The 26,213-nt window shown below is 37.1% G+C and overlaps 2 protein-coding genes across 4 annotated transcripts in view; both read right to left on the reverse strand.

Annotated features, from left to right (window-relative positions):
- Positions 1 to 174: 174 nt before the first annotated feature.
- Positions 175 to 4,380, reverse strand: CUNH2orf66 (chromosome unknown C2orf66 homolog). Of its 2 annotated transcripts, XM_054278122.1 has the most exons (4): positions 3,102 to 4,380; positions 2,441 to 2,583; positions 1,367 to 1,558; positions 175 to 388 (listed from the first exon to the last, which is right to left on the reverse strand). In XM_054278122.1, the coding sequence occupies exons 2-3, from the start codon at positions 2,561 to 2,563 to the stop codon at positions 1,385 to 1,387; spliced, it is 297 nt and encodes a 98-aa protein (XP_054134097.1). In that variant the 5' UTR covers positions 2,564 to 2,583; positions 3,102 to 4,380; the 3' UTR covers positions 175 to 388; positions 1,367 to 1,384. The 2 variants fall into 2 exon arrangements, with proteins under 2 accessions (XP_054134097.1, XP_054134096.1); XM_054278121.1 differs by having other exon boundaries at positions 2,441 to 4,380.
- Positions 4,381 to 7,024: 2,644 nt separating this feature from the next.
- The window catches only part of PGAP1 (post-GPI attachment to proteins inositol deacylase 1), a 33,166-nt gene continuing 13,977 nt past the window's right edge, over positions 7,025 to 26,213 (reverse strand). The window contains exons 9-27 of one of the 2 annotated variants that reach the window (XM_054277743.1): positions 26,096 to 26,151; positions 25,904 to 25,987; positions 24,500 to 24,549; positions 22,914 to 22,965; positions 22,612 to 22,689; positions 21,616 to 21,691; positions 21,265 to 21,338; positions 21,127 to 21,178; positions 20,375 to 20,441; positions 19,400 to 19,508; positions 19,010 to 19,048; positions 17,852 to 17,945; positions 17,069 to 17,159; positions 16,669 to 16,866; positions 16,311 to 16,443; positions 15,854 to 15,904; positions 14,461 to 14,684; positions 14,016 to 14,120; positions 7,025 to 13,189 (exon numbers count right to left, since the gene is read on the reverse strand). In XM_054277743.1, coding sequence (XP_054133718.1) covers positions 13,051 to 13,189; positions 14,016 to 14,120; positions 14,461 to 14,684; positions 15,854 to 15,904; positions 16,311 to 16,443; positions 16,669 to 16,866; positions 17,069 to 17,159; positions 17,852 to 17,945; positions 19,010 to 19,048; positions 19,400 to 19,508; positions 20,375 to 20,441; positions 21,127 to 21,178; positions 21,265 to 21,338; positions 21,616 to 21,691; positions 22,612 to 22,689; positions 22,914 to 22,965; positions 24,500 to 24,549; positions 25,904 to 25,987; positions 26,096 to 26,151 — 1,772 coding nt within the window. In that variant the 3' untranslated portion in view covers positions 7,025 to 13,050. The remainder of the gene's footprint in view (positions 13,190 to 14,015; positions 14,121 to 14,460; positions 14,685 to 15,853; positions 15,905 to 16,310; positions 16,444 to 16,668; positions 16,867 to 17,068; positions 17,160 to 17,851; positions 17,946 to 19,009; positions 19,049 to 19,399; positions 19,509 to 20,374; positions 20,442 to 21,126; positions 21,179 to 21,264; positions 21,339 to 21,615; positions 21,692 to 22,611; positions 22,690 to 22,913; positions 22,966 to 24,499; positions 24,550 to 25,903; positions 25,988 to 26,095; positions 26,152 to 26,213) is intronic. The other variant, XM_054277744.1, reaches the window with a different exon arrangement.

Genomic DNA, 26,213 nt, shown 5'->3' on the forward strand with positions numbered 1-26,213 from the left:
AGGCGCAAGCAGCCAGGGGGCCACCAAGGATGGGGCTGTACCCACGGGGGATGTGAACACTTGGCACAGAACACCTGGGGACATGTGCTAATAAACTGAAAGGGAAGGTTTATTTCCCAGCTTTGAACAAAGACACTCGGCAGTGGTTAAATGCACGCTGTTGCACTCCCCGTTTATTCACACTTAAACACAATTCTGCTCACAGACTGCAGTAGCACACATTTGTCAACAGACAGAATAATGCTCATTGCAGCAGGACACCAGATTCCATTGGCAGAAATGGGAACAGTGAAGAAACTTTGGAATTGTCAGGTAACAGTTAAAAAGTCAAAGCAGTAAAATTTTGCTGTGAAGGTTTCCACTTGGCATGGACTTCTGAAATTAATGCCTAAAAAAGACAAAAAATACAAATACGTGAGACTAATACAAAAATATCCATATGCAACCAAGGTATGATCCAAACCAAGACAAAAAAAAAAACCAACACTGGATGAACCTCTGTTCCCACAAAACAGTTCTGAATACTGAAAAGAACTACCACAATCATCCTGAATTATGCAGGACAAAGCTGCCACCAGTCATTTTCTCACTGCTGCTGTGATGTATAGTAGAGCATCCCTTCTGAATTCCCCCCCCCCTTTTTTTTTATGCACAAAATACACATTCTTTGGTGCTCCCATTTTTCATAACTCAGCAAAAAGAGAATTTAGTATTAAAATGTGAGTGCAGTCGTTATTGTGGTTCATGATAATAAGAATAAAGCTTTGATTTTGATTATAAACAGACAAGGTGCTAAGCAGGCCAAGAAAAGGACAGAGCTGGAAATCCTAAACTGAATATTGATTACAAATTAAGCACTTCAAGATACTGAGTAAATCACCCAAATGCTTGGATTTAAATCTTACTGAAATTCTCAGCACTTTGTAAACCAGAAGAAAACAATATTTACTGTGAATGTAAAGGAGAATGTATGCTTTGTTAGTGCAATAACTTATGCTAAATTAATTTTCTTAATACACATATATCACACTAAACCATTAATCTCAATTTGTAATCTTCTTTTCATAAAACCTGCATCCCCTATTATCTGTAAATTTTCAGAATTCTCCTCCGTATGAAGGAGGGGAGAAAAAAGAGAAAACAAAAAAAATCAGGGTCTATAGAGGTCTGCACAAGGACCCTGTGTTATTTTATCTAAGTAGCAATGATCTCATAAATCTCTGCCTCAAGAATTTTAAACCCCACTTCAGGCAAGGGTCAAGGTACTACATTTTAAATTCCTTCTGAGAAAGAAGTTGCTTTTATACTTCAGTCAGAATCTTTCTTGGTTACACATAACATCAGAGGACAAGGCACCCTCTTTTACCTTCATCAGCAGAATCTTTCAGCCTCTGAAATAGTTCTGAAAGGATTTTTTCTTTTCTTCATAATCTGCAAATGCAGAAGCAATAGGATCTGAGTAGAGCCTTGGTCCTTCATTGTTCACAGTGAAAGTGGCTGGGAACTTCCTGAGATCCAGACCCCTGCCCGAGAAGTAAGCCTGGAGTGTTCTGAAAAACTGAGCAGATTGTGGATGTGAGAATAAACAGAGCATGACCCATGGAGATTAATTATTTCTCCTGACACAAATTAGATGGAATGTTTATTCCTCTGTGGGATGGAATCCTCAGTTCTGATCATAACTTGATACAGTGTAGGCAACCTAACTGAGACATGCCCACTCCATCCATGGCTTGTGCATCTTATGGGAAGTCAGAAGAGCAGCAACTGTGTCCTGCTCATTTATGCTCCCCACTGACCCACAGGGGCTGAGAGATAACTGCACCCTTGGAAAACAGGCACAGCCAAGCCCTGCTGGCAGCAAACAGGACACCTCTGGAAACATTTCAGTAGGAGTCAGGAACAATGGGAATTGATTTGAACTGTTCCCCAGCAATCACTTCCAAGGAGAAATTAAAGCTTCTTAAAACACTGAGGAAATATTACAGGAAACCGATTCTTTTCCTTCACAAACTCTTTTTAAGATTGTGCAAATGTTCTCGGAGTGGTATTTTCATAGCTGTCAGATACAAACATATTTGTACTTCCATGAGATGAAACAACATGCAATCAGAGCACACATCTGAAAGAAACACAGTAATCATTCCTCTTCTGTTTCACAAAACAAGTGGCTGTATAATCAAAATAATTTCTTTAAAAATGAAAGCTGCTGGATGGAGATATAAGCACATTTTGAGCACTACTGTGCTCTGAGAATGTCTCTTCAGTTAAGGGGTACATCTTGACTGAGAAATGGTTATTGACCATACAAAGTGCACAGCTCCTAACATTACATCTAATGGCCCCCTCTTGCCTTTAAATTTAGGCAATAAGGAGTCTCTTCATGGAAAACAAAAAAACACACAGAACTTCAGCTCTCTTTCTTGAAACATTTCCTTACCAGGTCTCTGTTTCTGGGGTTATCAAGAGGCTTCCATTTATCTTCTGGTTGGAAAGGAGCCCCCTTTGCCAGTCCTCTCACAGCCAATACTACACACAGACCCAGGAGCAGCCCTTTCCACATGCTGGAGATGAACAGACTGCCTGTAAGAAGGGCAAACACACATACTCCTTACATCCTACACAGCTGTCACTGGCAACACACAAAGCACGGGAATCCAAGCAAAGTCTGTCCACTGCAGATTACACCCATGTGCTAGCAACTCTTTGTTTTCATAGTACTAAGGTCCTCGGGAGAACAAATTATTCTAAACAAGTGTTTCCCATACCAAAGCTATTTCTAGACACTGGACTCTCTTCTGAGGGACCAGCAGAACACTCAACACAAAATATTACATTTGTAAGTTCACATTAATTACATAAAGCCATTTTCAGTGGCTAATACAGCACCAGAGCTCTGCATGCTCCAAGGAGAATGCAAAAATGTGACTCAGGATCCAGAGAGCTCAGTTTTATAAAACTGCATTACATGTTACTACATTTAATAACAGTGCAATGGTATTTGATACAGCCTGGTCTAACACACTAGAGATCCATTTCACAACTTGACTCAGGGGGAGAAAAGGAATTCTCCCTCTCACATTCTTTAAAATAGAGCTTACCAGGGAATTTGGCTTTGGCTTGCCCCTTCTTGGTTGGTCTCCTCGTAATCTGTGAACAACCTGATCTCTGCACTTATATTTCTAGTAGACTGTAGGTGGGTGTCAATGACGTAAGCAGGAGCTCAAAAATACAGTAATGATTCCATTTCCAACCATGACATAAAGACCCTTGAGAATTTCATCCTTGGTACTCTTCAGACCTGTTGCTATTGAACAGTGCAGCACAAATTCCTCCCAATCTGTATTGCAGAAATTGGTAGTAGGCATGCAGGAAGTTTAAAACAATTCCCAGGAGAAATGGCACAGCTTTATCAAAATATTATTTTTAGTCAAAAGTAATTAGCTGTCTCTCTAGAATGGTGACAAATGGTTTTTAAGTAAATGAGATATGGATCACTCTCTTGATGCTGGAAAAAGAGAGGGAAAAGTAAGGTCTGCTTCAATATCCAAAATCATAACATTTTAATGGAAGCATTGCTTTCCTACCCTGATTTTATCAGCAGTTAATATCCTCCTGTCACACTAGAAACTAAGACAAATGCTGCAAGGAGGACTCTGCTAATTTACCTTGGCCTTAGTGCACAGCATTCTTCATATCAAAGCTGCTCATATTTTTTATTATTTCACTGCACTCCTCTCTCCACTATGTAGATGATACATGATTTAGTATCACATATATCCCTAAATAGACATGTTAAAATTAAAAATATTTGACCATCACCTTACTCCAGAGTGTAGATGTTTGTGTCTGACTGGAAGCTTTACATTTTTCTTTGGTTTAAATTTTGAAAGCAAAATAAAAACTTGCCACCACCCTTCCAGGAAGGTGAAGTTTTGGATATCCAAACATCATTAGCACCACAGTAAACAAAATCCTAGCAGTGTTACTTTCAAGCTGATCCCAAGCACCAAGTCTTCCATTGCCAAAGATGACAAAGAAACCCCGATGTCCCCAGGATATGCACTGGCCAAGGGGAGGACACTTGATAACTCCACAGTTAGCACTTGTTTCTGTTCTACTCCCTTCTGCTAATACAGCAGCTTATTTTTGTGACTACAGCAATATGTATAAATTCAAAACAACTTATCCAGCTTGTTTATTTTTCTGCATATTTGGGGTTTTAAAAAATCATACACACAAAGAAGAAAATCCATTAAGCCATATTAATTAGGTTTCATTACACTCAACTTCCAGATAGTGGACTCATCAAGAACAGAGCAGTAGCACCAGAACAACACAAAAAATGCAGGTCCCAGCATAAGGGAACTCTTTGTTGATATTCTAGGTAGATACTTATTTCAGCTAGAAGTAGAAATATGCTCCTGTAGAGAAAATGACAGGAAGGGGAAAAGCAAGATTCACAGTTTGGTTTTAGATTTTATTTCCTTATCTTTAGAAAGAAGAGGAGGAAAAAAAAAGCCAGAAGAGCTGGCAGTTTTCTTCTACCTCTTTTCTCCCCCTCAATTAATTTATTCCATTGATTTCTTTACAAAGAACTGGGGATATGCAGTGTATTCAGTCAATAAAACATACTGAAGTCATCTGCAAATATGAAACAGGCTTTGTTACTGGAGGAACTCAGGCAATGTGGGTGACTGATGAAGCATGCAGATATGCAAGAGATTCAATTAGCATATATTTTCTGTGAGCTGTCTGAAAAAAAATCCATACACACTTGTATTGTGGCTTCCTGAGCTAAAGCTCTGAGAAACTGTAGGAGCTAAAAAGTCTGTTTAGACCTATAGCTCATTTTAATGTGTGGGTTGGTCTTTTTTTAGTAATTTCAATTCTCTCCTTCAGGGAAAGTCAAATATAAGCAGAGCACATTCATGTTAAAATACTATTAGTATACTTACACTGACTGAATTAAATTGCAACCTCATTTTTGAGGACAGTAGCTAAGTTTAACAAATGCTGTCGAAGCCAGATGTCAGGGGGCTGCCTTTTTAATGCACCCAAATTTAAGCACCAGGTTTTCTAATAAACATCTTCAATAAATCAAACATTTTCAAAGTGTCTATACTAATTATATAACCTTTCTGGCACAGGAAGTAATGCTCATGTATGTTTGAATTGAATTGCTGTGAAGATGAAAATGCTGATAGCATTGCTTGCTCAGTTCCACACAATTCCCCTCTGAAATGTACAAGTTTAAAATATACTCGTTTAGCTGAGAACAAGTTTTATACATATGATGCTCTATATGAACTGTATTATTCAGCAAACACTTTGAACTTTATTGCATTTCCCAGCCATGAATCCTGAGGTGTTGGGGTTAAGACACTGAGCCAAGCTTCACCCTGTCTGTCCAACTATCTTTATTGCACTGTACTTGAGGTGTGAAAGAAGCACTGTTAAAGCACTGCTCCAACCACAAGGCTTTTTGTTTACTACTTTTATTTTCTGCTTAGAATCCCAAGGATTACAAGTCAGAAGGAAAAGCACCAAACTGCTCCACATGAGTACCTGAGGCAGGACTAAAGGCAGACACTGCTCACAACACTCATCAGCGTGGCTGTACAACAGCATACAGGTAACACACAGCAGCACTGGCAAGTGGCACTTCTTGGGATTTACAACCATTTGTACCAATGCAAGCACGTTGGAATAACATACAAAAATATACAGAAGTGTTTTTTTAGCAGGGCATTTGCTATACAATGTACTTGAAGTCATGCACACTTAGGTAAAAAAAAAAAAAAAGACTAATAATACAAATTGAAGTACACACTGCAGCCAGAGAAGCCACCAAACAAAACAGGAACATCCCAGAGTAGCTCCCAAATGAAGTTGCCGTCAACTACAACAAAAAAGTATCTAAATGCAGTTTTTAAAGATTATGAGATTCCATCTTTCAGCAATTACATCATCATCTGAAAATACCTCTTCTCCACGGTTTTCTCAGCATCTCACAAGACAGAGACTTTGCTGAAGTTTATGATACATGACATGATCTGTAAGAACTTAGTTATAAACATTTTTATAAGCACAGTAATTTGCTATAGCATTCTTCAAACATTTATAGATAAGACCCTGTCAACATCTCTAAAAACCCGTAAATATTAAGAGTGAGTTCATGTACAACATCAGATTTGTGGTAGCTACATAATAACTGAACACAGAGGAAGAGTTAAAAACTTCTAAGATAGATTGCTTTGAGAAGTGGTAAGTTTTTCCCCAAAATCACATGTTTTCTTCAAAGTTTTAAGTCCTTTTACAACCAACAAATCCTTCCCTCCCCACTAATCACCCAAACCAGGTATTTTGGCCAACATGCTTCTGACTTTGTGCTTGGAAAAACAATTGAAAGGTCAGTGGGGAATCAAGTTACGCAGTTTTTCTCGAGTCACCATCATACATAAAGGCCTTAAAGGCAGTTCTACCTTCTCAAGTGTTTCAATACTAGAATATTCCAGTGGCTAGAAAATCACCAATGGCCAGGAGTGCTGAAACACCACCACAAAATAAGAAGTGAGGTGACTGGAATGAGTTTAAGCAGCAGGGAAGACACAAGGATGGCGTGTTCCATGCTCAGCAGCAGCACTGTGGCACCCAGACTGAAGCAGGAGCTCAGTGAAAGGAAATGTTTTCTAACTTTGCTGTGTATTGCTCTGTGAGCAGCTGGCAGGCAGTTGTTTGTGTGAATGTCTAAACACCCCCAGTACTACAATAACCTCTGAGATGGCATCACTTTCCAAGGTTCAGTGCTATATGGGAGGGAGGGAAATCACAATTTGTTCAAAACACACAGAGAATCCTCTAGAGACAAATAAGAAAAGCCAGCAGTGGCTTTTCCTGAGCTCTTTGTATTAAAAAATACATGTAAGAAATCCTTCTACTATATTATAACAAGATTTTAAGATCTTAAGTACTTCTAGTTTTCTTTAATGAGTTAGGATAAAAAAGGTGCACTTTTTTTTTTCCTCCAAAGAAGGGAATCTACATGCCAACTTTCAGGGATTTACATGTGAATATTTTTCCTAAAAAGTAAAATTTAGTATTCAAAACTTCTGGAGCCTTAACACAAACAATCAACCCCACCCCTGTCTAGTTTTCTTCTCACACTGGTGAAGATTTTGCTATTTAATGGCTTAAATACAGTACTTTGCTTAAACTAAAATTGAGATTTTTTTTTAATTGAAGACCAAATATCAAAATGTTTTAAAATAATTTGACACACAGACTTCAAAGCTGAGACAGATATCTGCAACTAGTTTTCCTTCCTTAGTTTTCTTCTGGTCACAACAGAAAGGCTTGAAAAATTCAGGTCAGCTAAAGCTTTCTGACTTTGGTTGGTGTGATTCCAAACAAAAAATATGCTGCACTTGTCATAAATCTTCATTTTTCTAAGAGTAAAATGGGGTCAAAATAATTTTTTTAAAGCATTTTCCCCAAATCAAGTTTCAGTATGATCCACACAAATATTTTTGGTCAACTTCAAAAATCAAACATAAGGCTATGGAAGTCCACAGGCTACAGTTAGAGTGTATTCATTTACTGGTTTAAGGCACAGTATATTTATTTTTTTTTTCTCTCTCTCTAGAAAGCTACAAGTTTAAAGTCACAGTGAGGAATTTCACATTTCAGTTTTGGTCTGGCACTCTAATCATGCGTCCTGTCTACTACCTGTAGACTTCTGTAAAGCATTCCAGGTGCTGCAGCCTCAAATCCTGTTCCCAAACTCAGACTGAAGTGTGTGGAAAATACCAAAACCTGAATTGATCGTAAAACAGTGCCCTTAGCCTTTTGTAAAAATAAACATCAGCACACTTGCACATTTGATACTTAGATATACCCTGGAATTATTGAAGTTGGAGGGGGAAAACAGTCTTGGTTGATATTTTAACAAACAGGAGGAGTCTGCAGGACACAGCTGCTGCACTTCTGCCAGGTCAGTCCCAGTTCCACTGCTCTGGGAACTCCTAGGCACTACAGGCCAGGGACACTGCAAACCAGAGAGAGCCGCATGGGGATGGAGGACCCACAATGCTGTGCCACAAATAACAAATATTATCATGTTCACACTCCTGGTTTTTAGAGACAAGCTCAGCTCTGACACCACACATTCCCACAGAATCAGAGCACAAGCTGCCAGTAACTGCAGAGAGACAATGCTGACAGGATTTCTTTATGACAGCATGAATAGCAAAATCTGTCTACATTTAAAAATGCAGAAAGAAACCTTACATCTTAAGCAAATAAATTCAAAATATCACAGTTCAGGTTTTCAGCCTACAAGGCAATAAGCACATATTTGAGGCAGTTATGTGCTTAGACACATGAACAATTGAGGGCTGGGCAGATTTGCTTAAGTAAGTGCTATGGAATTTTCTCTCTAAATGCTTAAAATTCATTTTTAAAAGCAGCAGTGTCTATTAATAAGACAAAGTGTATACTTTTTACTTGAGTTTGAGGATAGATGAGCTCATTAAAAGCTTTGAACACATTCAACCATAAATAAAAATATACATCAGGAAGTATAGTCTTTGCAAAAGGTTTTCAAAATTTTTAAGACTTTATGGATTCTATTATTCTAGTTCAAAGTTCTGGCTCTAAAAAAAAGGAAAAAATTGTACTTAAAAAAAAAAAGGACTAGTTTTGAATTGTCCTTCATTGTCACACATTTCCTGGAGGCTATACAACAGCAGTATGGAGCTTTGGTGACAAATGTCTCCCCTAAAGGAACAGTGATGAGAATTTTATATTTTACAGTGCTAAGTGCTTACAAAAGCTAGACTGATTATCTCCCAGAAAAAAAATGCAAAAAGTCAAAGCTGTAAATTAAGTGAGAAACATTCACCATTAAAACATTAAATGGAAAATAAGCATCAAGAATTCAGTCTACTTTACAACTAACAATTTTCTAGTAGCTTAGTGATTTAGAACAGCAGCACAATTCTGTACAGACTCTACAACCACTTCCAAAAACATTTTCATAGCTCAGAGTGTTAAAGGTCAGTAAATGGCTGGTTTTATCTCAGTATAAATATAACAAAAGTCTAAACACACTCAACCCTGTATTGAAAAAACTTGATTCAAATGAAAGTTTCTCAAATGTTTACATTTATTAATGACTACATAACAGACTTTATTCTGTGCTGTCAGATGGATCAGATTTATCAGATTTCAGAACACCGAGTGAGTTCATCACTTGTTACTGGCAAACACATGGAAAATGAGAAGTATCAAACACTGACATATGCAATGGTTTTGAGGTTAAATGTCAATACATTTTGTTAATCACTGACTATAAAGTTAGTCCAATTAGGTTATAGATGAAAAATTCACTTAGACATACCAGCAGTCTCTATGCCTTCTACAATGTATTCCTACTGCACTGCTCACAGTTCTGTCATTAGTAATCTATTTGTTTTGAAACATAGCAAATTAATACTAAGGATTTGCTACATGAAAAAACCAAAATCAGGGCAGAACCCTAAATGTCAGAAATAATATTAACTTAAAGTCCATTTTCTACAGGTTTCTTGGAAATAAAACATACAGAGAAATCTCCCACCAAAACCCCCAAACCAATCCTCTTTCAACAGGATGCTGAAATATGACCCACTGCAACTTTTAAATCACAACTAAGATTAGCTTTGGACAACCTTAATTCACTCAGTTCCAAGGTGCATTTGCTAATTCCAGTGAAGATGTGAGTTTTTCCTTATCAGACACAGAGACTTTCTATGAAGTGTTAGATACATGTGTCACTGCAGCATGATGAGACTGTGAGGAACATGTCTGATGACATCAAGCAGAAAAGATTATAGACTTCCAGAGTAATTTCAGGGTATGAAGCTATCACCAAAGCTTCTCATTAAATCTCTCCCTGTTAAAGAAAGCCTCTGCTGTACCAAAAGTTAGTGGCATTTTATATTTTAAGGCCTTAGCCTGTTTCCTCATTCTAAGAGCTTATAAAAAATCATATTAGATCCACATAAATAGTTTTTGAATGCATCCTGAGGTCTAAACCCTTACAGTTTGTGCCTTGGTCTCCTCCCACATGGTCTAGATAATCTAAAATGTGAAGAATAAAGTGGAATTTTAATGCAACTAAAGGTAGTAAGAGACATCATTATAATGTATTTGCCAAAAGCTGTTTTATAAATGCAGCCCACTCATAATAAAAGATATTTCAATAATATTTATATCTCCTTGTATAAGCAATTAACAGTGTGTATATATATAGGGTTATCCTATGTTTCTGCTGAAATAATAATTGAACAGTGGCAGAACTACAGATTTACCTAATTTACCTTCTTCTCCAAAAGTAACAACAATCACTGTATTTTACCTAAAAACAACCTTAGACTGTTACAAAATCCAGTCCTTTGCAGAATGACAAGTTGGACAATTCATGCTCTCTCAGAATGGGATGAATTCTAAGACTTGTTCTAATCCTATTACCATCCATTGATTGTATGGCAAATCTAATTGGGATTAACGCCTAATCCGCCAAACGGCTGAAGTTGTCCAGTCCAGGATCACTGCACAATCCAGACACACATCCCTGCCAACAGTTTAAATCTATTAAATGGCACACAAGGCATTTCAATTCAAAATAGGAGTAAAACTTCCCCTCCTTTCCCCAGTAAAGGTAAACCGTCTCTGAGAAAAGGGAGTGTTGAGTGAGATGTGAAAAACTCTTGTCATCTGGGATCTCAGACTCAGGATTATACCTATTCCTACCTCCAACTTGAAAATCAGGCAGGAAAATATACAAAATACCAGAACTCCTTTTATGAAGAGTTCTAACAATCATCAATAGAACTCCAGCTAAAAAAAATCATTAAATGAAAGAAAAAAAAAAAAGTGTTATCCTATGCTGCTGTAATTCAGTAGGTTTCACTTCATGGCATATTTTGAAAGCTATCAAAGATACCAAATATCGAGTCTGTTTCATTTCCAACAGTTCCAACAAATGGATTCATGCAGAAAGAGCCTGCTAAGGTGGCAAAACAAAATCAGAAGTAAAAGAGAGTAAGCCAAATGGACTATGAAAGTCGAGGAAAACTATCTTCCACAGAAATCAGACCTGCACATTTCACAGCCCTTTGCCAGCCCTGTGCAATTCTGCCACCATCTTTCATTCACAGCCATTTGCAAGTACAACAACTCTGTTCTTCAACTAGGAACAGCAATTCCTAGTTAAACCAACTGGTGCATTTACCTACAAGTACATTAAGTCACATAAATTATCTTATATACATATACTGTAGCATACATTTGATTAGAAAATATCAAGACATAATCTATTCAAATAACTTTTCTGATTTACAAACACTATATATAATCTAACCTTCTTTTTGAAAAGGTTAAGACTAGAATACCAGCACACAGATTACTGATAACAGTGACAGTGGTTTGGCTAACTACAATACCCTTACTCAGTTACAGCACTTGTAATGACTTATTAATAACTTGAACTGCTGACATGGATATAAACAAACAAAACACACATGGCTTTCTTCACATTTGTCCTTCATTTTGGAAAGTCACTGTGTGAATTGAGTCTTTCCAGCCAGCTGCTCAAAGGAATTGACCCCAACAACACATTAGAAATAACTGAGGCACTTAGGCAAGATTATTAAGATATGATAGAATTAATGGGTCAGGCTGGCTGTACTACTGGATTAAGAGTATTCTTGATTGACTGTGAGCAGCAGATTTCCTCTTGGTATTCCTATAGGATGATTGAGCTGGTCTAGTGTTTCCAGATGAAGGTAACAGGTATCTCAGACACAGCAGAGACAGCTAACACAGAAGCAAGTAGTAAGCTCATCTCTACACAGAATCAATACATCATTTAAACCTAAGGACTGCTGAGACTTCTTCTGTTGGCAAAACACATGCCCAGGGGACAGAATTCCTTACACATAGCTATTGTAGGCTTTATTACAAATGGCAGTCACTGTAGCATCTAGGCACTAAGATAAAATTTATACAGAACTGATAATTATGGTCAGTATTTCCCACTATTACTGAGTTTGCCCACATGCAGAAGGTAGCACTGTATGGCAGGACAGGAATTTGCAACTATTCCATATTCATTTTATGTATTGGCATTTATTAGGAGATGGTTTGTTCTCTGTTTACAACAGGAATAAAGCCTGCCTTGTCTACTTAGAAAGAGAGCAGTAACTGCACTGGTAACTCACAGCATATCTCAATGTTTGCTAGCTTCCACATATGGACAAAGTCCAAGGATTAATTTCAAAATTCCAGAGAAAACTGACAATGTTTTAAAACAACATTACAGCAAATTGTTTATGAATCTGCTGGTATCCTTCCTGAATAGAAAGCTACATAGAATACTGTTGTCTTCTCACTCTCACAAAAAGTAAAATGTGTAAGACTTGCAATAATCTCACAAATGTTCAACTCACACTGATTGAACAAATGATTTGATAGAAATAACAGTTCTATATAAGCAGTACATTCTAGTTTGTCTAGACACAAATGTGGCAGCTTTTGAATGTAACATAAAATCATTCAAAGTATACTTGGCTGTGTGGTTTTTGTGATAGTCACAGTGTGCTTGAAATGTATTGAGTTTTAACCAGCATACTTTAGACCTGCAAGAGATGCAAGTTCAGAACACAGACACTGCATGGCACAGTGAGTAAAAAAGGTGTTTCCACAAAGCAGTACAGTGAAATACCAAAGTGTCTACAAGGCAGAGTATTGAGATGTTGCACTGATATGAGTCATGTGCTTATACACAGTTAAATCACTCCATTTTCAGAGACATGAAATAAACACCAGGAAAGGTTTTCTAAGCAACATGAATAAAACCATAAATTTTCTGTAAAGTATTCACAGTTCTGTCCTCTTTCCCACAAAATGTAAACTACTGATCATATTAATTTAGGCATTTCTGTGTTGCAATTTTTCCCATCTCCAGAGTTAAGTTTCTGGGGTGCATTGTCCTATATAGAAGGAACATTACACAAAACAGCACAGCATGTGTAGAAGAAGAGAAAAGGTTACAAAGTGTGGGACTCTGTATAAATGCATTCGTCCAAAGGCCAGCATTGCAACAGACAAAGGGAGTGAAACTTTGGCTGCAATCTTCAAGAGTTTACTGTAAGAATAGAAAGGAAAAAGATTATAATTTTGTAGCCACATATGCAGAAAGTATGCAAATGCCATATATAATTTTCCTTTGCAAAATAATTTCTATTTCAAGGCTTTGTTAATCTTTAAAACTGAACAACTAGGTCTAATGTGCCAGAAAAATTGATGCATAAGCAAGAGAAATTATTCAAAAAGGTTAATGTCATTAAAACTATAATAATTAAGAAATTTGTTCTCTGTAACATAAGAAGACTTAATGGTTTAGATCACTTGAGATAATAGGTACTGGTCAAAAGGATAAATGACATTTGTTATTATTGATTGTCATTCATGAGACATTAACTAATTTCATATCTCAACAAGAAATATTCTGTCAGCAAAACCAAATTCCCAGAACTTCTTAATCCAGTAGAGAACACATTCTATTTCTACTCCCATAAGGGGAGGTACAGGAACATAACTACAATCCTGTAGAATTCCCTTTTCCTTGTAACTGTCTGACAATAATTGCTCAACATATTTGGATTCTGTGACACTTGAAAGGATTCAATGAATTGTGAGTTAAAAAGTCACATTTCAAGAAGTTATTATGCAGCCAATTGCTTAGACAGCACATTCTTCATTTATTTCCATGTGGCAAATACAGGGGATTTTTTCCTCTTAGCTGAACTAGAGGTACTTCACACTCATTTTAGTTCATCTTTCAGACTTAACCATATGAGTTCATGAATCTCTACAGAGGCTGAACAATTACTACATAAATTAAGTTTTACCACACAAATGGTAATTCACAAAGCAGCAGGAAAGCAAAACTAGAGATTGGGCTACAGTACCTTGATTTCACTTCAGAAGTACTTGAATTCATTAGGATTTCTAAGATGCATACAAGGATAATAGCTGTGGTTCTACAGGGATCAGGATCAAGCCTAACATTGTACCTGCAAAGAAATGGTTTAAAAAGCACATCACTTCTAAACTAGGCTGCCAAATAATATCCATGTGCTGATGACAAAAAATATACATGAAATAAATATGGCATCCCAGCCTGATTTTAAACCCCTTCTGAAACATTACTTTGTTCAACATATCACTGATTCACTTAACACCTATTTACACCACAATACAAACCAGACAGGATAGAGAAAACAATAATAATTAACAGTACTCTTTACAACTGTAAGGTAACTAATAATGTAAAGAACCAAACATTTATAATTTTTATTATCTTCAAAAGTTCCTGTAACTTTCTTCCACCTCTGTGTCAATTTAAGAACTTACCTGAGGTTTTTTAACCAATAAATTAAAGATGGCAAGTTGAGCAGCACAATCCACGTGAATAAATTAAGGACTGTAGTGTGCATCTTAAGACTGTTAGCAGCTTCAGCAGATGTTTTACTGTTGGAGGGAGACTGTGTTGCTTCTGGAATGCTGTCCACTGAACTCTGGGCTTTGACTGTGTGTGTACTGGAGTTCTGTGAAGTTTCTTTTGAGCGGCCTGAATCCTGGAAATGAAAGACAGAAGTCACAAAGATGTGCACAGGCTTGTAAGAACCCATGCTGAGGAAAGAGGAAGGGAAAAATATCCTAACAGTATCACACCAGCTGTGATTTAGGAAGAAAATCTGCAATTTGTGCTTCAAAAAGCCACCAAAAGTAAAGTCCAATTTTAAAGTATCTAAATTAAACCAGAAATTTCTCATACACTAATAGTTTATATGTCTATGGAAGAAAAGACTGGAGACTGTAAATGCCCTGACACCAATGAAATGAAAAGCAGTTCCTGGAAGGGGGAAGAACAAAATAAAAGGAGCAATAAAGCATGGGGGTGAAAAATCACAGATGATCATTCACAGGAAAGATATAGGAAGTAATGCAACTGGGAGTAAAATATTACCTGCAGGAATAACAAGCAAAGATCAATGAATGAGTTGGCAGATACTAACTTCCAGTGACAGCAACCCCCACAAATGAAACAAAATATTATAGAGAGATGAAAGGAGAGGATTTTCAACTAAACACATGAAAAACCCACTCAAAGGAACCCAAAGAAAACTTTCAACAACTTTTTGTGTCAGACTTTGTTTTATGTTTGGAAAAAAGAGCAGGTACTTATCATATGCTGTTATCCACACCTGCATACATCTTTGATCCTATACTTTAAAGTAATCCAGAAAATAAAGTTCACATGGACTTGGAGCCCAACACTTCTTCACTGTGTTTTTAGCAGCTCCCTGTTTACATCAGTCTCAGTCCATATTCATCTAACACATCTTTTTTGTCATCTCTGGACTAAAATACCTTGAACTCCACACAATGCCTCTCTAGAAAAATCAGTTTTACCTGCAGTATACATTATTACCTAGAATTTATTTTTTTTTAAAGATAACCCATGCATAATCAAAAACCAAAATTTAGACAAATCCTGTTAATCTGTGTGTATTCAGAGACAGAGTTTTCTTCTTAGATGAGAATTTCACATTGCAGAAACTTCAAACAGCAGTCACGTGTGATGGAGCAGGCTGCTCATGGCCTGCCTGTTCTTTCACACCACACATGCAGCAAGTGAACTGCACCCACCCAGTCACTGCAGCACAACCTAAGGGTACCAAGGCAGAAGTTTGCCAGACAATTTTTGGCCAGAGTTTGGAACAGAAGCAGGAAACAGACTCACCCTGTTGTGCGTGTTTTGCTCTGCTCTTACAGTTACATGCAGTTTTACAACCTGGAAGACAAGCAGTTGCTTGTTTAGTAAGGATTCTTCACACAAAAGTTGTAGTACAGGAAAAAAAATTGAGGACTCCTTACTCTTCAAGGGAGCAACTAATCTTTGTTTTTATAGTATTGCCTAGCTAGAAGTTAAAATTTTCAATTTTCTGCATTGTTGTAGTGGGCACGTCAGACCACACATTTCTTTGTAAGAAGCATTAACAAAAGAAGAAGAAAATTCTACAGATTATAGGATTATGACAGTGATAAATTAGAAATATCTGTTTCAAGTATGAGAATAATAACATTTCTTTATGTATGAAAAAGGATAATCTGGATTTCTGCTTTTAACCTGGGGTTAATTCAAAGCACCTAAAATTTTCAATTCAGTTACATATACGAAACATTTAGCCTTTCAGTACCTTGAACAAGTATTGGAGATAAACAATGAGCACAGCAAATGCACCACAAGTGGTCCAGCTAACCAAAGCAAGAGATATCATCCCACAGAGTCTGCTGGGTGTAATCAACTTATCTTTCTGAAGTTCAGGAGGTCTAAAAAAAAAAAAACAAACCAGAAACAAAACTCCTGTTGTACTTCTTCTCAGACATCAATTTCTGCTTGTTTTCAAACCCAGATGTCTAAAATCATGTATAAATTCACTCTGCCCAGAATTCAATCTTGCCCAAGCATTCACACCGAAACAAACAAACAAAAAATAATTGTCAGGGTCAAAGTCATCTAGAAGAGCATAATTATATAGCATCAAGTTGTTTTACCTAATCAGAGTTAACCATAATGAAGAGAAGAGTCTCAGAGATGTAGAGAAAAATACTCCACTCCAGTAGGCAATGCCTGTCCCAAAAAGAAATAGAATCAGGGACACAAGGGGGAACCATGCATCCTGACTACTCAGTACAGCAGCATCCACCTCTGGCAGTGACAGTGACTCCCATATCTCTCTAAACCAGTTAAACCTGCCAAAAACATGAAAGCAGTATTATTTATCACTTCCAATTGCTCTGACAGTTAGATATCTATCAACTATTCCTTCTATTACAGTCTTTCAAGCAAAATAACAGTCAGATGTTTTCAGTGACTACAGATAAAATAACAGTCCTCCCTAGCAACAGTTTTACTGAAACTTCTGTTTGAAACAAATAAATGATGCAAACTCACCCCTGCAGAAACACAACAATGCTTATGAGAGGTTCTACTTTGTAGGGCTTTGCTGTCCTAACTAGTTGGAGGGAGAAGTCTGAACACTGGCCTAGGATCAAGAACAGAGAGCATCTGTAGTTACTGCCACGCCATGAACTTCAACAAACATCATCCACAACAAAATATAAATTCTCACAATGAGAGTTGACTTGAAAACAAGATAACCATGCCTTGTAAGAGTACTGCAAGGCTGCATACTTTGCCACCAAGCCCTTTCTCCCCTGGGTCACCCACATTAAGGTAATAATGTGGTACCCACGTTAAGGTAATACGGCACATGAGTTTCTAGAGACACTATGGAGCTTGTTACAAACACCTCCTGAATTTTAATAAAAATGCATTTTGGCTGAAGACATGACAGCATACCAAAGCTGTAATGCAAATCTCATCTTCCTCCAAGAAATAGTGTTTTCTGAACATTAACAAATGTATTTCTAACTTTTACATGTATTTTAAGTAGATTTCTGATAATTCTAAACTACTGTGCAATACTGATATTTCACAGAGAGGGACTGCAATTTAAAATTATAAAGAAATATTTTGCTACAACACAGCCTTGAAGAACTACCAGTCAAGAAAAAAATTAAAAAAAAGAGCATGGACCCAAATATTTCTGTAAGCTGAATGATATTTAGCTTAAAAAATTCACATTTAGCTAGTCTTTCATCAGTAAATTCAATAAACAATTTCCCTAAAATACACTTATGACAGAGAAAAATACACAGATTTTTAGAAAGCTACCTGTTGATCTCAATGTGCTCAGTTGTCCTCCATAAGTAAGAAGAATATTAGAAACAATATAGACTGGAAAAGCACCAGCATGGAACCTTACTACCTGAAAGACAAGGATAAAGGGATAACTTCATTTCTATCTATTAAAATATATTTTAAAAACACATACACAAATATTATCATGAAGCCAAAATGATAATGAGATTAGAAAATCTTTCTTAAAAGATCCAGCTTCTCATTTAAATGCATATTTGATAATCTCTAATAACAATTAATGTTATAGGTGGGAAATATTAGAATCTCTCATAAGCACTTAATGAAACAGGTTTGGATAAATTATCAAATTAGAAAAAACTGGGGTTTTTTCCCCAGTCAAGACAAGTATGAAAAAAACCAAGTATTACATTTCAGTAAAGTAAATTTAAAACAATTTAAAGGCCACTTTTCAAGCAAAATCTGTATATAGTTATATATGCTTTTAGGCAAGGAACTTTTGGAAGCAATTTCATGCATGTATTAATTGGCTTCCACTCTCTCAAGTAATGATTAATATCCAATAGCCTATAAATTTCTATAAATGTTGTAAAATAACAACAAAATGAAAAATCCTTGCTCTGAATGCATAAATTCATGTAGAGAACCTTGCCAGTTTTATTCCAGCACTACACTTAGGTGCTTGCAAATTAATCACTCTTTAGCTGCAGAGAGCTGCAGATGGCCAGTCTATTTTTACTGATCCCCATGTCGAAATGTATTCTTCATTGATAACCAAAGAAGATTTGTTGAAAAGGAACATATGGACCTGCTTAGACTTTTTCCCCCAACTTAATTGATGCCAAATGTATTTTAAAGTTCTAACACCACTGACTCATCAGGCTAGAAAGTTAAAGTGACCTACAGATATTGAGCTCACCACAAAGCCACATACTGCACATTTACAGCAGCTCTTTAGAGCTAGAGAGCTTTTCTGCTCCTCTAAGGACCAGGGCCTGACATTCATCCAGGAGGGATCCTTGCCAAGGGAAAAGGCTGCAAAATGATCACTGAATAGTGCTCCTCTTGGCATTGAGAAGGAACCTGAAGTGCCACAGTAAGGAAGGGAGGAAGTAAAAATTTCTATAGATGCTACTGACATAAAAAAACCAATTTATTATTAGGGTTTCTTACTTGCCCAAGAACCTGTAGAAGTGATGTCTTCAGAATTACCTTGAAAAAAAAATATTGTTTCATACAGTGGTAAGCATAAGTACAAAATACTTCAATTTTTAAGAAGCAAATTTAAGTTCTAGAATACAGCAATCCTACAACTAAAATGTACAACACCTTACTATTGACAATTAAAAGCAAATGCTTTAAAGTTTTAGAGTCCAACTTTCAGTACTAACCCAGATGTTGCAAAATACTTGTAACACACACTACATTTGAAAAAGGCAAAACAGCTTACCTTTAGATTTGCTTAGTATTTAATTAGATTAATTAGCTATGGTTTAAAAACTGAATTATGCAATAATTATTCAGCAATGCAAACTAGCTATAAAATAAAACTGTTTTACTCACTTCATACTGACAGTCTGGGGAAGAGTAGATGTTTAACTCTGGAAGGCTGCTGTCACTGTGGGGCTGAGCAATGTGCAGTTTGGCAGAAATCTCAGCAAGAGATGGAACTCTGAAACAGCAACTTGCATGGTCACTGCTGGTCTTATGACCAAGCAGAAAAACCAAAGGTGTCTCAGCCTTCAACAAGTGCACATTAATCAAATCTACCACACCAAGTGTCACCTCAAGCTGCGAGCAAAATGGCATAAGGAACTTGTTCATGCTGTCACAAAGAACTGTGTAACATCCTCAGTTCCCTCTCCTCTGAACTATCCTGGGACTTGGCACTAAGGAATGCAGACAAGTTTAGGGAACACATAGAGCATGCAAATATGCTGAGTGCCAGGAAGGGACAGAACATATCCTCAGGAATATAATTCTGTTTCCTGCAAGTATAATGCTGCTGGAAAACACAGGGGGCTGGAAATTGTGAGGTGTCCTTAAGACTTCTAAAATAAACTAGAAATACAGTTTTCCTACCATCCAAAATACAGTCAGGTTGTTCAACTTCATATGTGACAAATATATTTCAAGCTGTATCATTTGATTTTGTCAGGACTATGCTGCTGAAGTAAACACAGGGCTGCTGTGTAATTGAAAACCTGACTTCCAGGAGGAAGCCAGCATCCAGGGCAGCCACTGTTCTCCACTCATGAGAAGGTCAATGATAATCCTGAGAATTTCAGACCAGCATATCTGACTTCTTTTACAAGAAAATTAGTGAGAACTATTAAGCAAACAATTAGTAGGTATCCTTATTCTAGGAAAAGTCAAAACAACTGTGTCAACAAGGGCAGAAAGGTAAATGAGGAAAAGATGCAGAAGCCAAACACTTAAGACTGGAGAAACTGTCTCACATCAGAAATACTACCACAACAGGATGCAAATATTCTTTAAAAAACATATCAAGAAGTCATTAATTGTTAAAGTCCTTACTTTGCTACAGTTATTGAGTCTTCATATGACCAGGGGATATGAAGTCTGTAAACACTTGGTTTTCTTTCTGAAATGGAACAGCATTAAAAAACATAAACTTAACTAAGAACAACATGTGGCAACTGTCTCTAAAAACTCGAGGGCCAGTAAAACAAAGGTGGCACACAGATCACTACACAGAATCTCTGGGCTTGCAGTTACATTGCCATTGACACTGCAATGCAGATCAGAGCAGTTAGCAGCAAACAAAAATGACATGGTTAAACTCAGGCTGTTACAGGACAAGACAGTGAGACATCAATGTTTAAAAGAAGAACAGTTTTGAGACGAGTTCTGCTTTACAATATGAAACAAAACCTCAGTCTAATGAAATTCATCACTTTCTTTTTTTGAAACAGGGTCCTTTAGCAGCACATCCTGTTTAAGCTTATGTAGCTCAACATTCACATTTGTAAAAATCCTAGGCAAATGTGCTTTTCTCAAGAAACACTTTCAATATAAGGCAGAATCCTGAAACTGAAATGGAAATTCAACTTCCCTTTGCTGGGAAATAAGAAAAACAAACATTAAAATACTAATTCCTCATTTTTGTTGATCCATCCTTCTTAAAGAGGGAAGTGAGAGATATCAACAGACACATTTGAACAGACCATAGCAGCATTGCTAAACTCTATTGCATGAGAACACTTTAGCTCCTACAAATTTTCAACAATTTGTTTTATAAATTTGTACTTTAGAAGACTTCTATTTACCTTTGAGTGACTGGCAGTGACTGTCTATATAAATTTTGAAAGCTTGATATATCTAGAACACAAAAAAATAGAATTCACTCACTTTTCTCCAGACAAACAGTGGTTACATTACCTTAAAAACTTAAGTAGAATTTTTACCTGGTTGAAGTGCTGGAGCTGTACATTGTAAAGTAATCCAGTTGAATTTAAGAGAATTTTGCTTGAAGAAAACCCTGGAAAGGATACAATATTTTCACTTATTAGATACAATTATCTGAGAAGTCACTGCATATTCAAATTATTTCTTTTCCAGGAGAATAACATACTTTCATATCTGTAAGCCTAAACCCCCACATTTCTTATTTCTTTGTTACTAACAAAAGCAGTCTTAGCTTTAGTGAAAAACAACCCCCAAAAACCTCCTGACCTGACATTTTTAGGCAAATTTATTATCCAAAGGTTAGTTATATTAGTTTTCCATTTTTTCCAAAAGCAATATGCTATACTTACCAAATGAAAAAATGTGTGTTACAGGGAGCTGGACTGTTCTGGAATCCTCTGTGAAGAATTCACAGCCCAAAGTATACTACAATTGAAGATATTAAAAACAGATCTAAACCAAAGCACAAAACTAGAAAGCCTTTGTACTTGCCAAATTACATTTCCCAAGTGATCTCTCCTCTATCTTTGCTTATTGAACATTGTGCATTGCTAATTTCACTGCAAGATGCCTCTGTCACAACTATCTGAAGATACACTCAAAGAACAACATCACACACTTGTGCTGTGAATGACTTCTTGGCTCATGGATTAATACACCACAGACTCTGAGACTGTATTTGTGTCACAGAAAGCAATGTCAGCTCTGATCCATCTTACTGGAAATTCCAATTCAGTACTCTGCCATTTCCAGGACTAACGGAAAGGTCTGCCAGATCCACATGGGTAACACACCAAGCCTCCAAATGTCCTCTTACTGAGATCCTGAGAGCTCTTGCTGCAAAGACATCCATCTCATTTGTGAGACTCAAGCTGTTAAACGCTGCACAACTCAGGCTACTACATCATTTGTGGTTTAAGAGCTAGCAGAGCTATCCGACCTATGCTTCCCAGAACCCAGGTGTTCTGCCTTCCATTTTCTGTAATCTCTGCTAACCTGGATAAGAGAAATGACTGTTCAAAGATATGAACATTCAGGAAAACAATCAGAGGATTAAGAAGAACAAGGAGGATTACCATTAGAATCTCCAACAGGAACTCTAAGAACTGATTTGAGAGCCATGGCCTTGTACATGTTTCAAGTGCTGTTCATGCCTTATTGCTTGGTATTTTCTCAAAGTGTTTCTGAGCTTACAGAAGCTACTTTCAAACCACACTACACTGTGGGTCTATGGCTTCTCAAAGTAACTCAGTACATATTAAATATGCTTCCTCTTCCTCCTGTCATAGCCCCTGAAAATTATGAATACACTAAGCAAGTAATTTCTGAATGTGGTATATTTTTACCTTATTGCCAACTGCAGGTGGTACCTGAATGACAATGTGGGACAAAGAAGGATAGTCCAGGAGTTTCAGCATTACAACCTTAAAAAGAAAGGAAGAAAGAAAAAGAAAGAAGGAAGTAGCAAAGCCATTAATGAACACACCCCTTAGCTTGCCCCTTGCCAGTTCCCAGTTGTTGACCTCCTGTACCCTCTCCTGTGGAATGCAATCTGTCCCAATGCTCCAAACACAACAGCTCCTTCCTCTATGACTTGCAACGACCTCCTGAAACACCTCTCCCCCCTCCAAGTTAGGTCCACACTTACCTTGGTGGTTGGAAGTAACTCAGCTCTCCAGGATAAATCAGCAGCTTCCAGGCTGTAAAAATTCATACACATTAAACGATGAGCATATTCATTATGCAGGCCCAGCATTATGGCAGTGGATTAATAAACCAGCTTCTCTCTCTGAATTAACATTTTAAATTGAGAAGAAATTTGGCTGCACTGCTACCACAGTTATTTATCAAACTGCAGTAATTTCAGATAGTGCAAATCTTATTTGTGCAAAACCAAGCCAAGCAAAGCTTGAACTCTCTCATACAGAAAACCTGCAGCATATATTAGCCAAGCAGCTCAGACACAAAAAGAAAACTTTTCATCAGCTAAAACTGCACTAGCATTGAATTATCATGCACTTTTATTAGCATCTGCTAAACATCAAAACCACAGATTTTCCTATGGAAATACCTAAAATAGAGAATATAAAAAAAAAATTTTGTTGGCTGTTAAAGAGTTTGTAGCAGTTCTAAAATGTGTTCACACACTGAACTGCAATACACCCATTTGGTCACCAGGTTTTGATTTTTTGAATACCAGAATACTGCTGTTTCTCTAAATAGTGTTCATGACCTCAGGACCGTCCACAGCCAACCCACAATTGTTAGATGAGGTTTAAGTAGCAGTCCTAAACGAGTAACTTCATCACTTCATGCTGATCAAAGGTTCTACAAAGGAGTCACAGCCAACTTCTTGGATCAGGAAAGAGTAACTGTGGCATTTGGCTATCTGCTGGAGGCAAGACTCTGCCTGTACACCTCAGTGACCCCAGAACAGATACAAACTTTGCTTGTTCAATTTTGCCTGGAAGCTTTCCCTAATTTGAAGGGTAGAATGAATTTACTTTGAGTCTATTTTACAAATTTAAGCTAAGACAATGTTTTAAATCTATTTTGTAACTACTGTCATAAAAAACAACCACTAAACCACGCATCCTTCTAAATAATTTTAATATGACAGTAGCAAATTTAAAATAAGAAAGAAAGAGATGCTTTACTCGACTCTTTTGAAGGCTCTGTGTGACATTTGATGTCTTTGTCACAGGGTTCTAACGAAACAGAATGACAGAGTGAGTTGAAAAGGACATTAAAACCCATCTAGTTCCAACAGCTCTGCCATGGACAGGGACACCCTGCACTAGACCAGGTGACTCAGGACCCCATCCAGCCTGGCCTGGAACATCTCCAGGGGTGGGACATCCACAGCCTCGATGGGGGAGCTGCTCCAGTGCCTCACACCCTCACAGTGAACAACTTGTCCCCAATATCCAACCTAAACCTGCCCTGGCTGTTTAAAGCCACTACCCCCTATTCTGCCACCTCATGCCCTTGTGAAAGGTCCCTCTCCAGCTCTTGCTATGAAGGTCAAAAGCACAGCTCCCTGAAGAGGAATATCACCTACTTTAAGAAAAGCTATTCTTTCCTGTTTTCCTGGTGATATAGAAAGCATGAATTATTTACAATAATGATTTTACTTCCCAATCCCTTCCTACCAAGGATAATTTATACACTTTAAATTCAAACACAGTCTCACAAAACCTATTTGAATAAAGGACAGGAATTGTTCATACTCACCACATTGATGAATTAGTGTTCATGCAGCCATAAATCCAGCTACTTGTGTCCTGTAAAGTCAATACCATAAAATACTCCATTACCTAGGTGTGATTGCATTTATAAATACATTCAAAATACTGATTACTTCAAACAATGCAAGGGTTAAAGCTGATGATAATTAAAGGACTGATATCAATCTTGCAATTATAATTGCAAGGACAGAAAGGTGAAGCTTCAGAGTGAATGGTGGGGGTTTCTAGGAACCATTTTACATAACTTCAATTTGCCACCCTTTATATGAATAAGTACAAAGTTAAGCAAACAAGCTTTCATAAATTCTCTTTAAAAAATATTCATCTTACATACCATGTTTAATCTCTTCTAACTAAAAGGAACATCTCAAGGTATTCTTTTAAGCAGTAGAGGAATACTTTAGATATTTAATGTTCTACTGCTCCATCCCTTGAGAATTTAAGTGTTCTGAAGCAACAGCACCATGATGCAGCTCTCAGACATTTGTTTGCTTTGTACCTCCCTCCTCCTCTCAAGCTGTACTGGGCCTGTGTTTCAGACACCATAACAAGGGAAAAGTTATCCTATCAAAGCACAGCTAAGGTCACAACATACATGCAAACACTGAAAGTGCCAGTGAGAAAGTTACAAAAGCACCAGGCACACACAACTGCTGTTCACAGTGGTGGTATGAATGCCATCTTTGCAAGGGGAGGAGTGGCAACAGAGACAGGCAGGATGAAACAGAAAAGCATCTCAATTTTCTTGCCACTAATGTAAAATATGCGATTCTGAAAAGCGTATTTATCCATCTTCAGTTTGCCAAGAGATTAAATTCATTCTTGTATAAGTAACTGAAAAAGAATTTGGCTGAATGCCTGTGTCTCAAGCTAAAAATACAAGAAATGCACATTATGGTGTTTCCTCTTCATAGGAGACAACTGAGATGGTGCTGTCTCCTCATCTGTCTTCCATTCACTTTCTTTGCTTAGTGAAAGATCTCTGCAGCCTTTCAGGCTCACTTAAATTTTATTATAGGAAAGCAAACCTACAAACAGCTTTCCCAAATTAGAAGTATGGCAAAAACACAGCAGCACTAAAAACAACTTCTTCCTTCAAAACCACTGATACAGAACTGCACTAAATCAAAGGACACAGTAATTAGAGCTAACCAGGAGAGCTGGACAGAAAACATCTGAGGTTCAGGTGGCACTGAAGGTTTCAGATCTTGAATACTAAGTGGGACATGCTAAAACAGGTAGTGCCTCTGACATGCATTAGGCTGTGATTGTAAATGGAGGGCAGCAATTTCAACAGCTGCTCATTAATTGTCTTAGGACTGCAGCAAATGGAAATTAAAAATCACATCTTTATAAACAAACGCCAGACATTAAAGAAGTATTTTCTCACCAACATACTATTTTCACAGTAAACATGACTGTATAATTTTCTGTGGCTTGCAAGAGGAAATGAGAAATATTTTCCATCAGAATCCTAAAAAAAAAAAAACAAAAGCTCATTATTAAAATAAAAAACCACAACCCCCCCAACACAACAACCAAACAAAAATATAAACACACAATGGGGAAAAATATTACTTACATTGTAAACTGAGTAAGTCCATTTTGAGGCTTTGACTGTAATCCAATTGAAAGCTCCTAAAAATAAATATTTCAGTATGCTGCACTGCAGGAACAATTATCCTTTCATCCAAAACCTG

The sequence above is a fragment of the Melozone crissalis genome, unplaced genomic scaffold, assembly GCF_028551555.1.
Source record: "Melozone crissalis strain CALT ecotype California unplaced genomic scaffold, PUWL_Pcris_2 ptg000023l_1, whole genome shotgun sequence".
Lineage (NCBI taxonomy): Eukaryota > Metazoa > Chordata > Aves > Passeriformes > Passerellidae > Melozone > Melozone crissalis.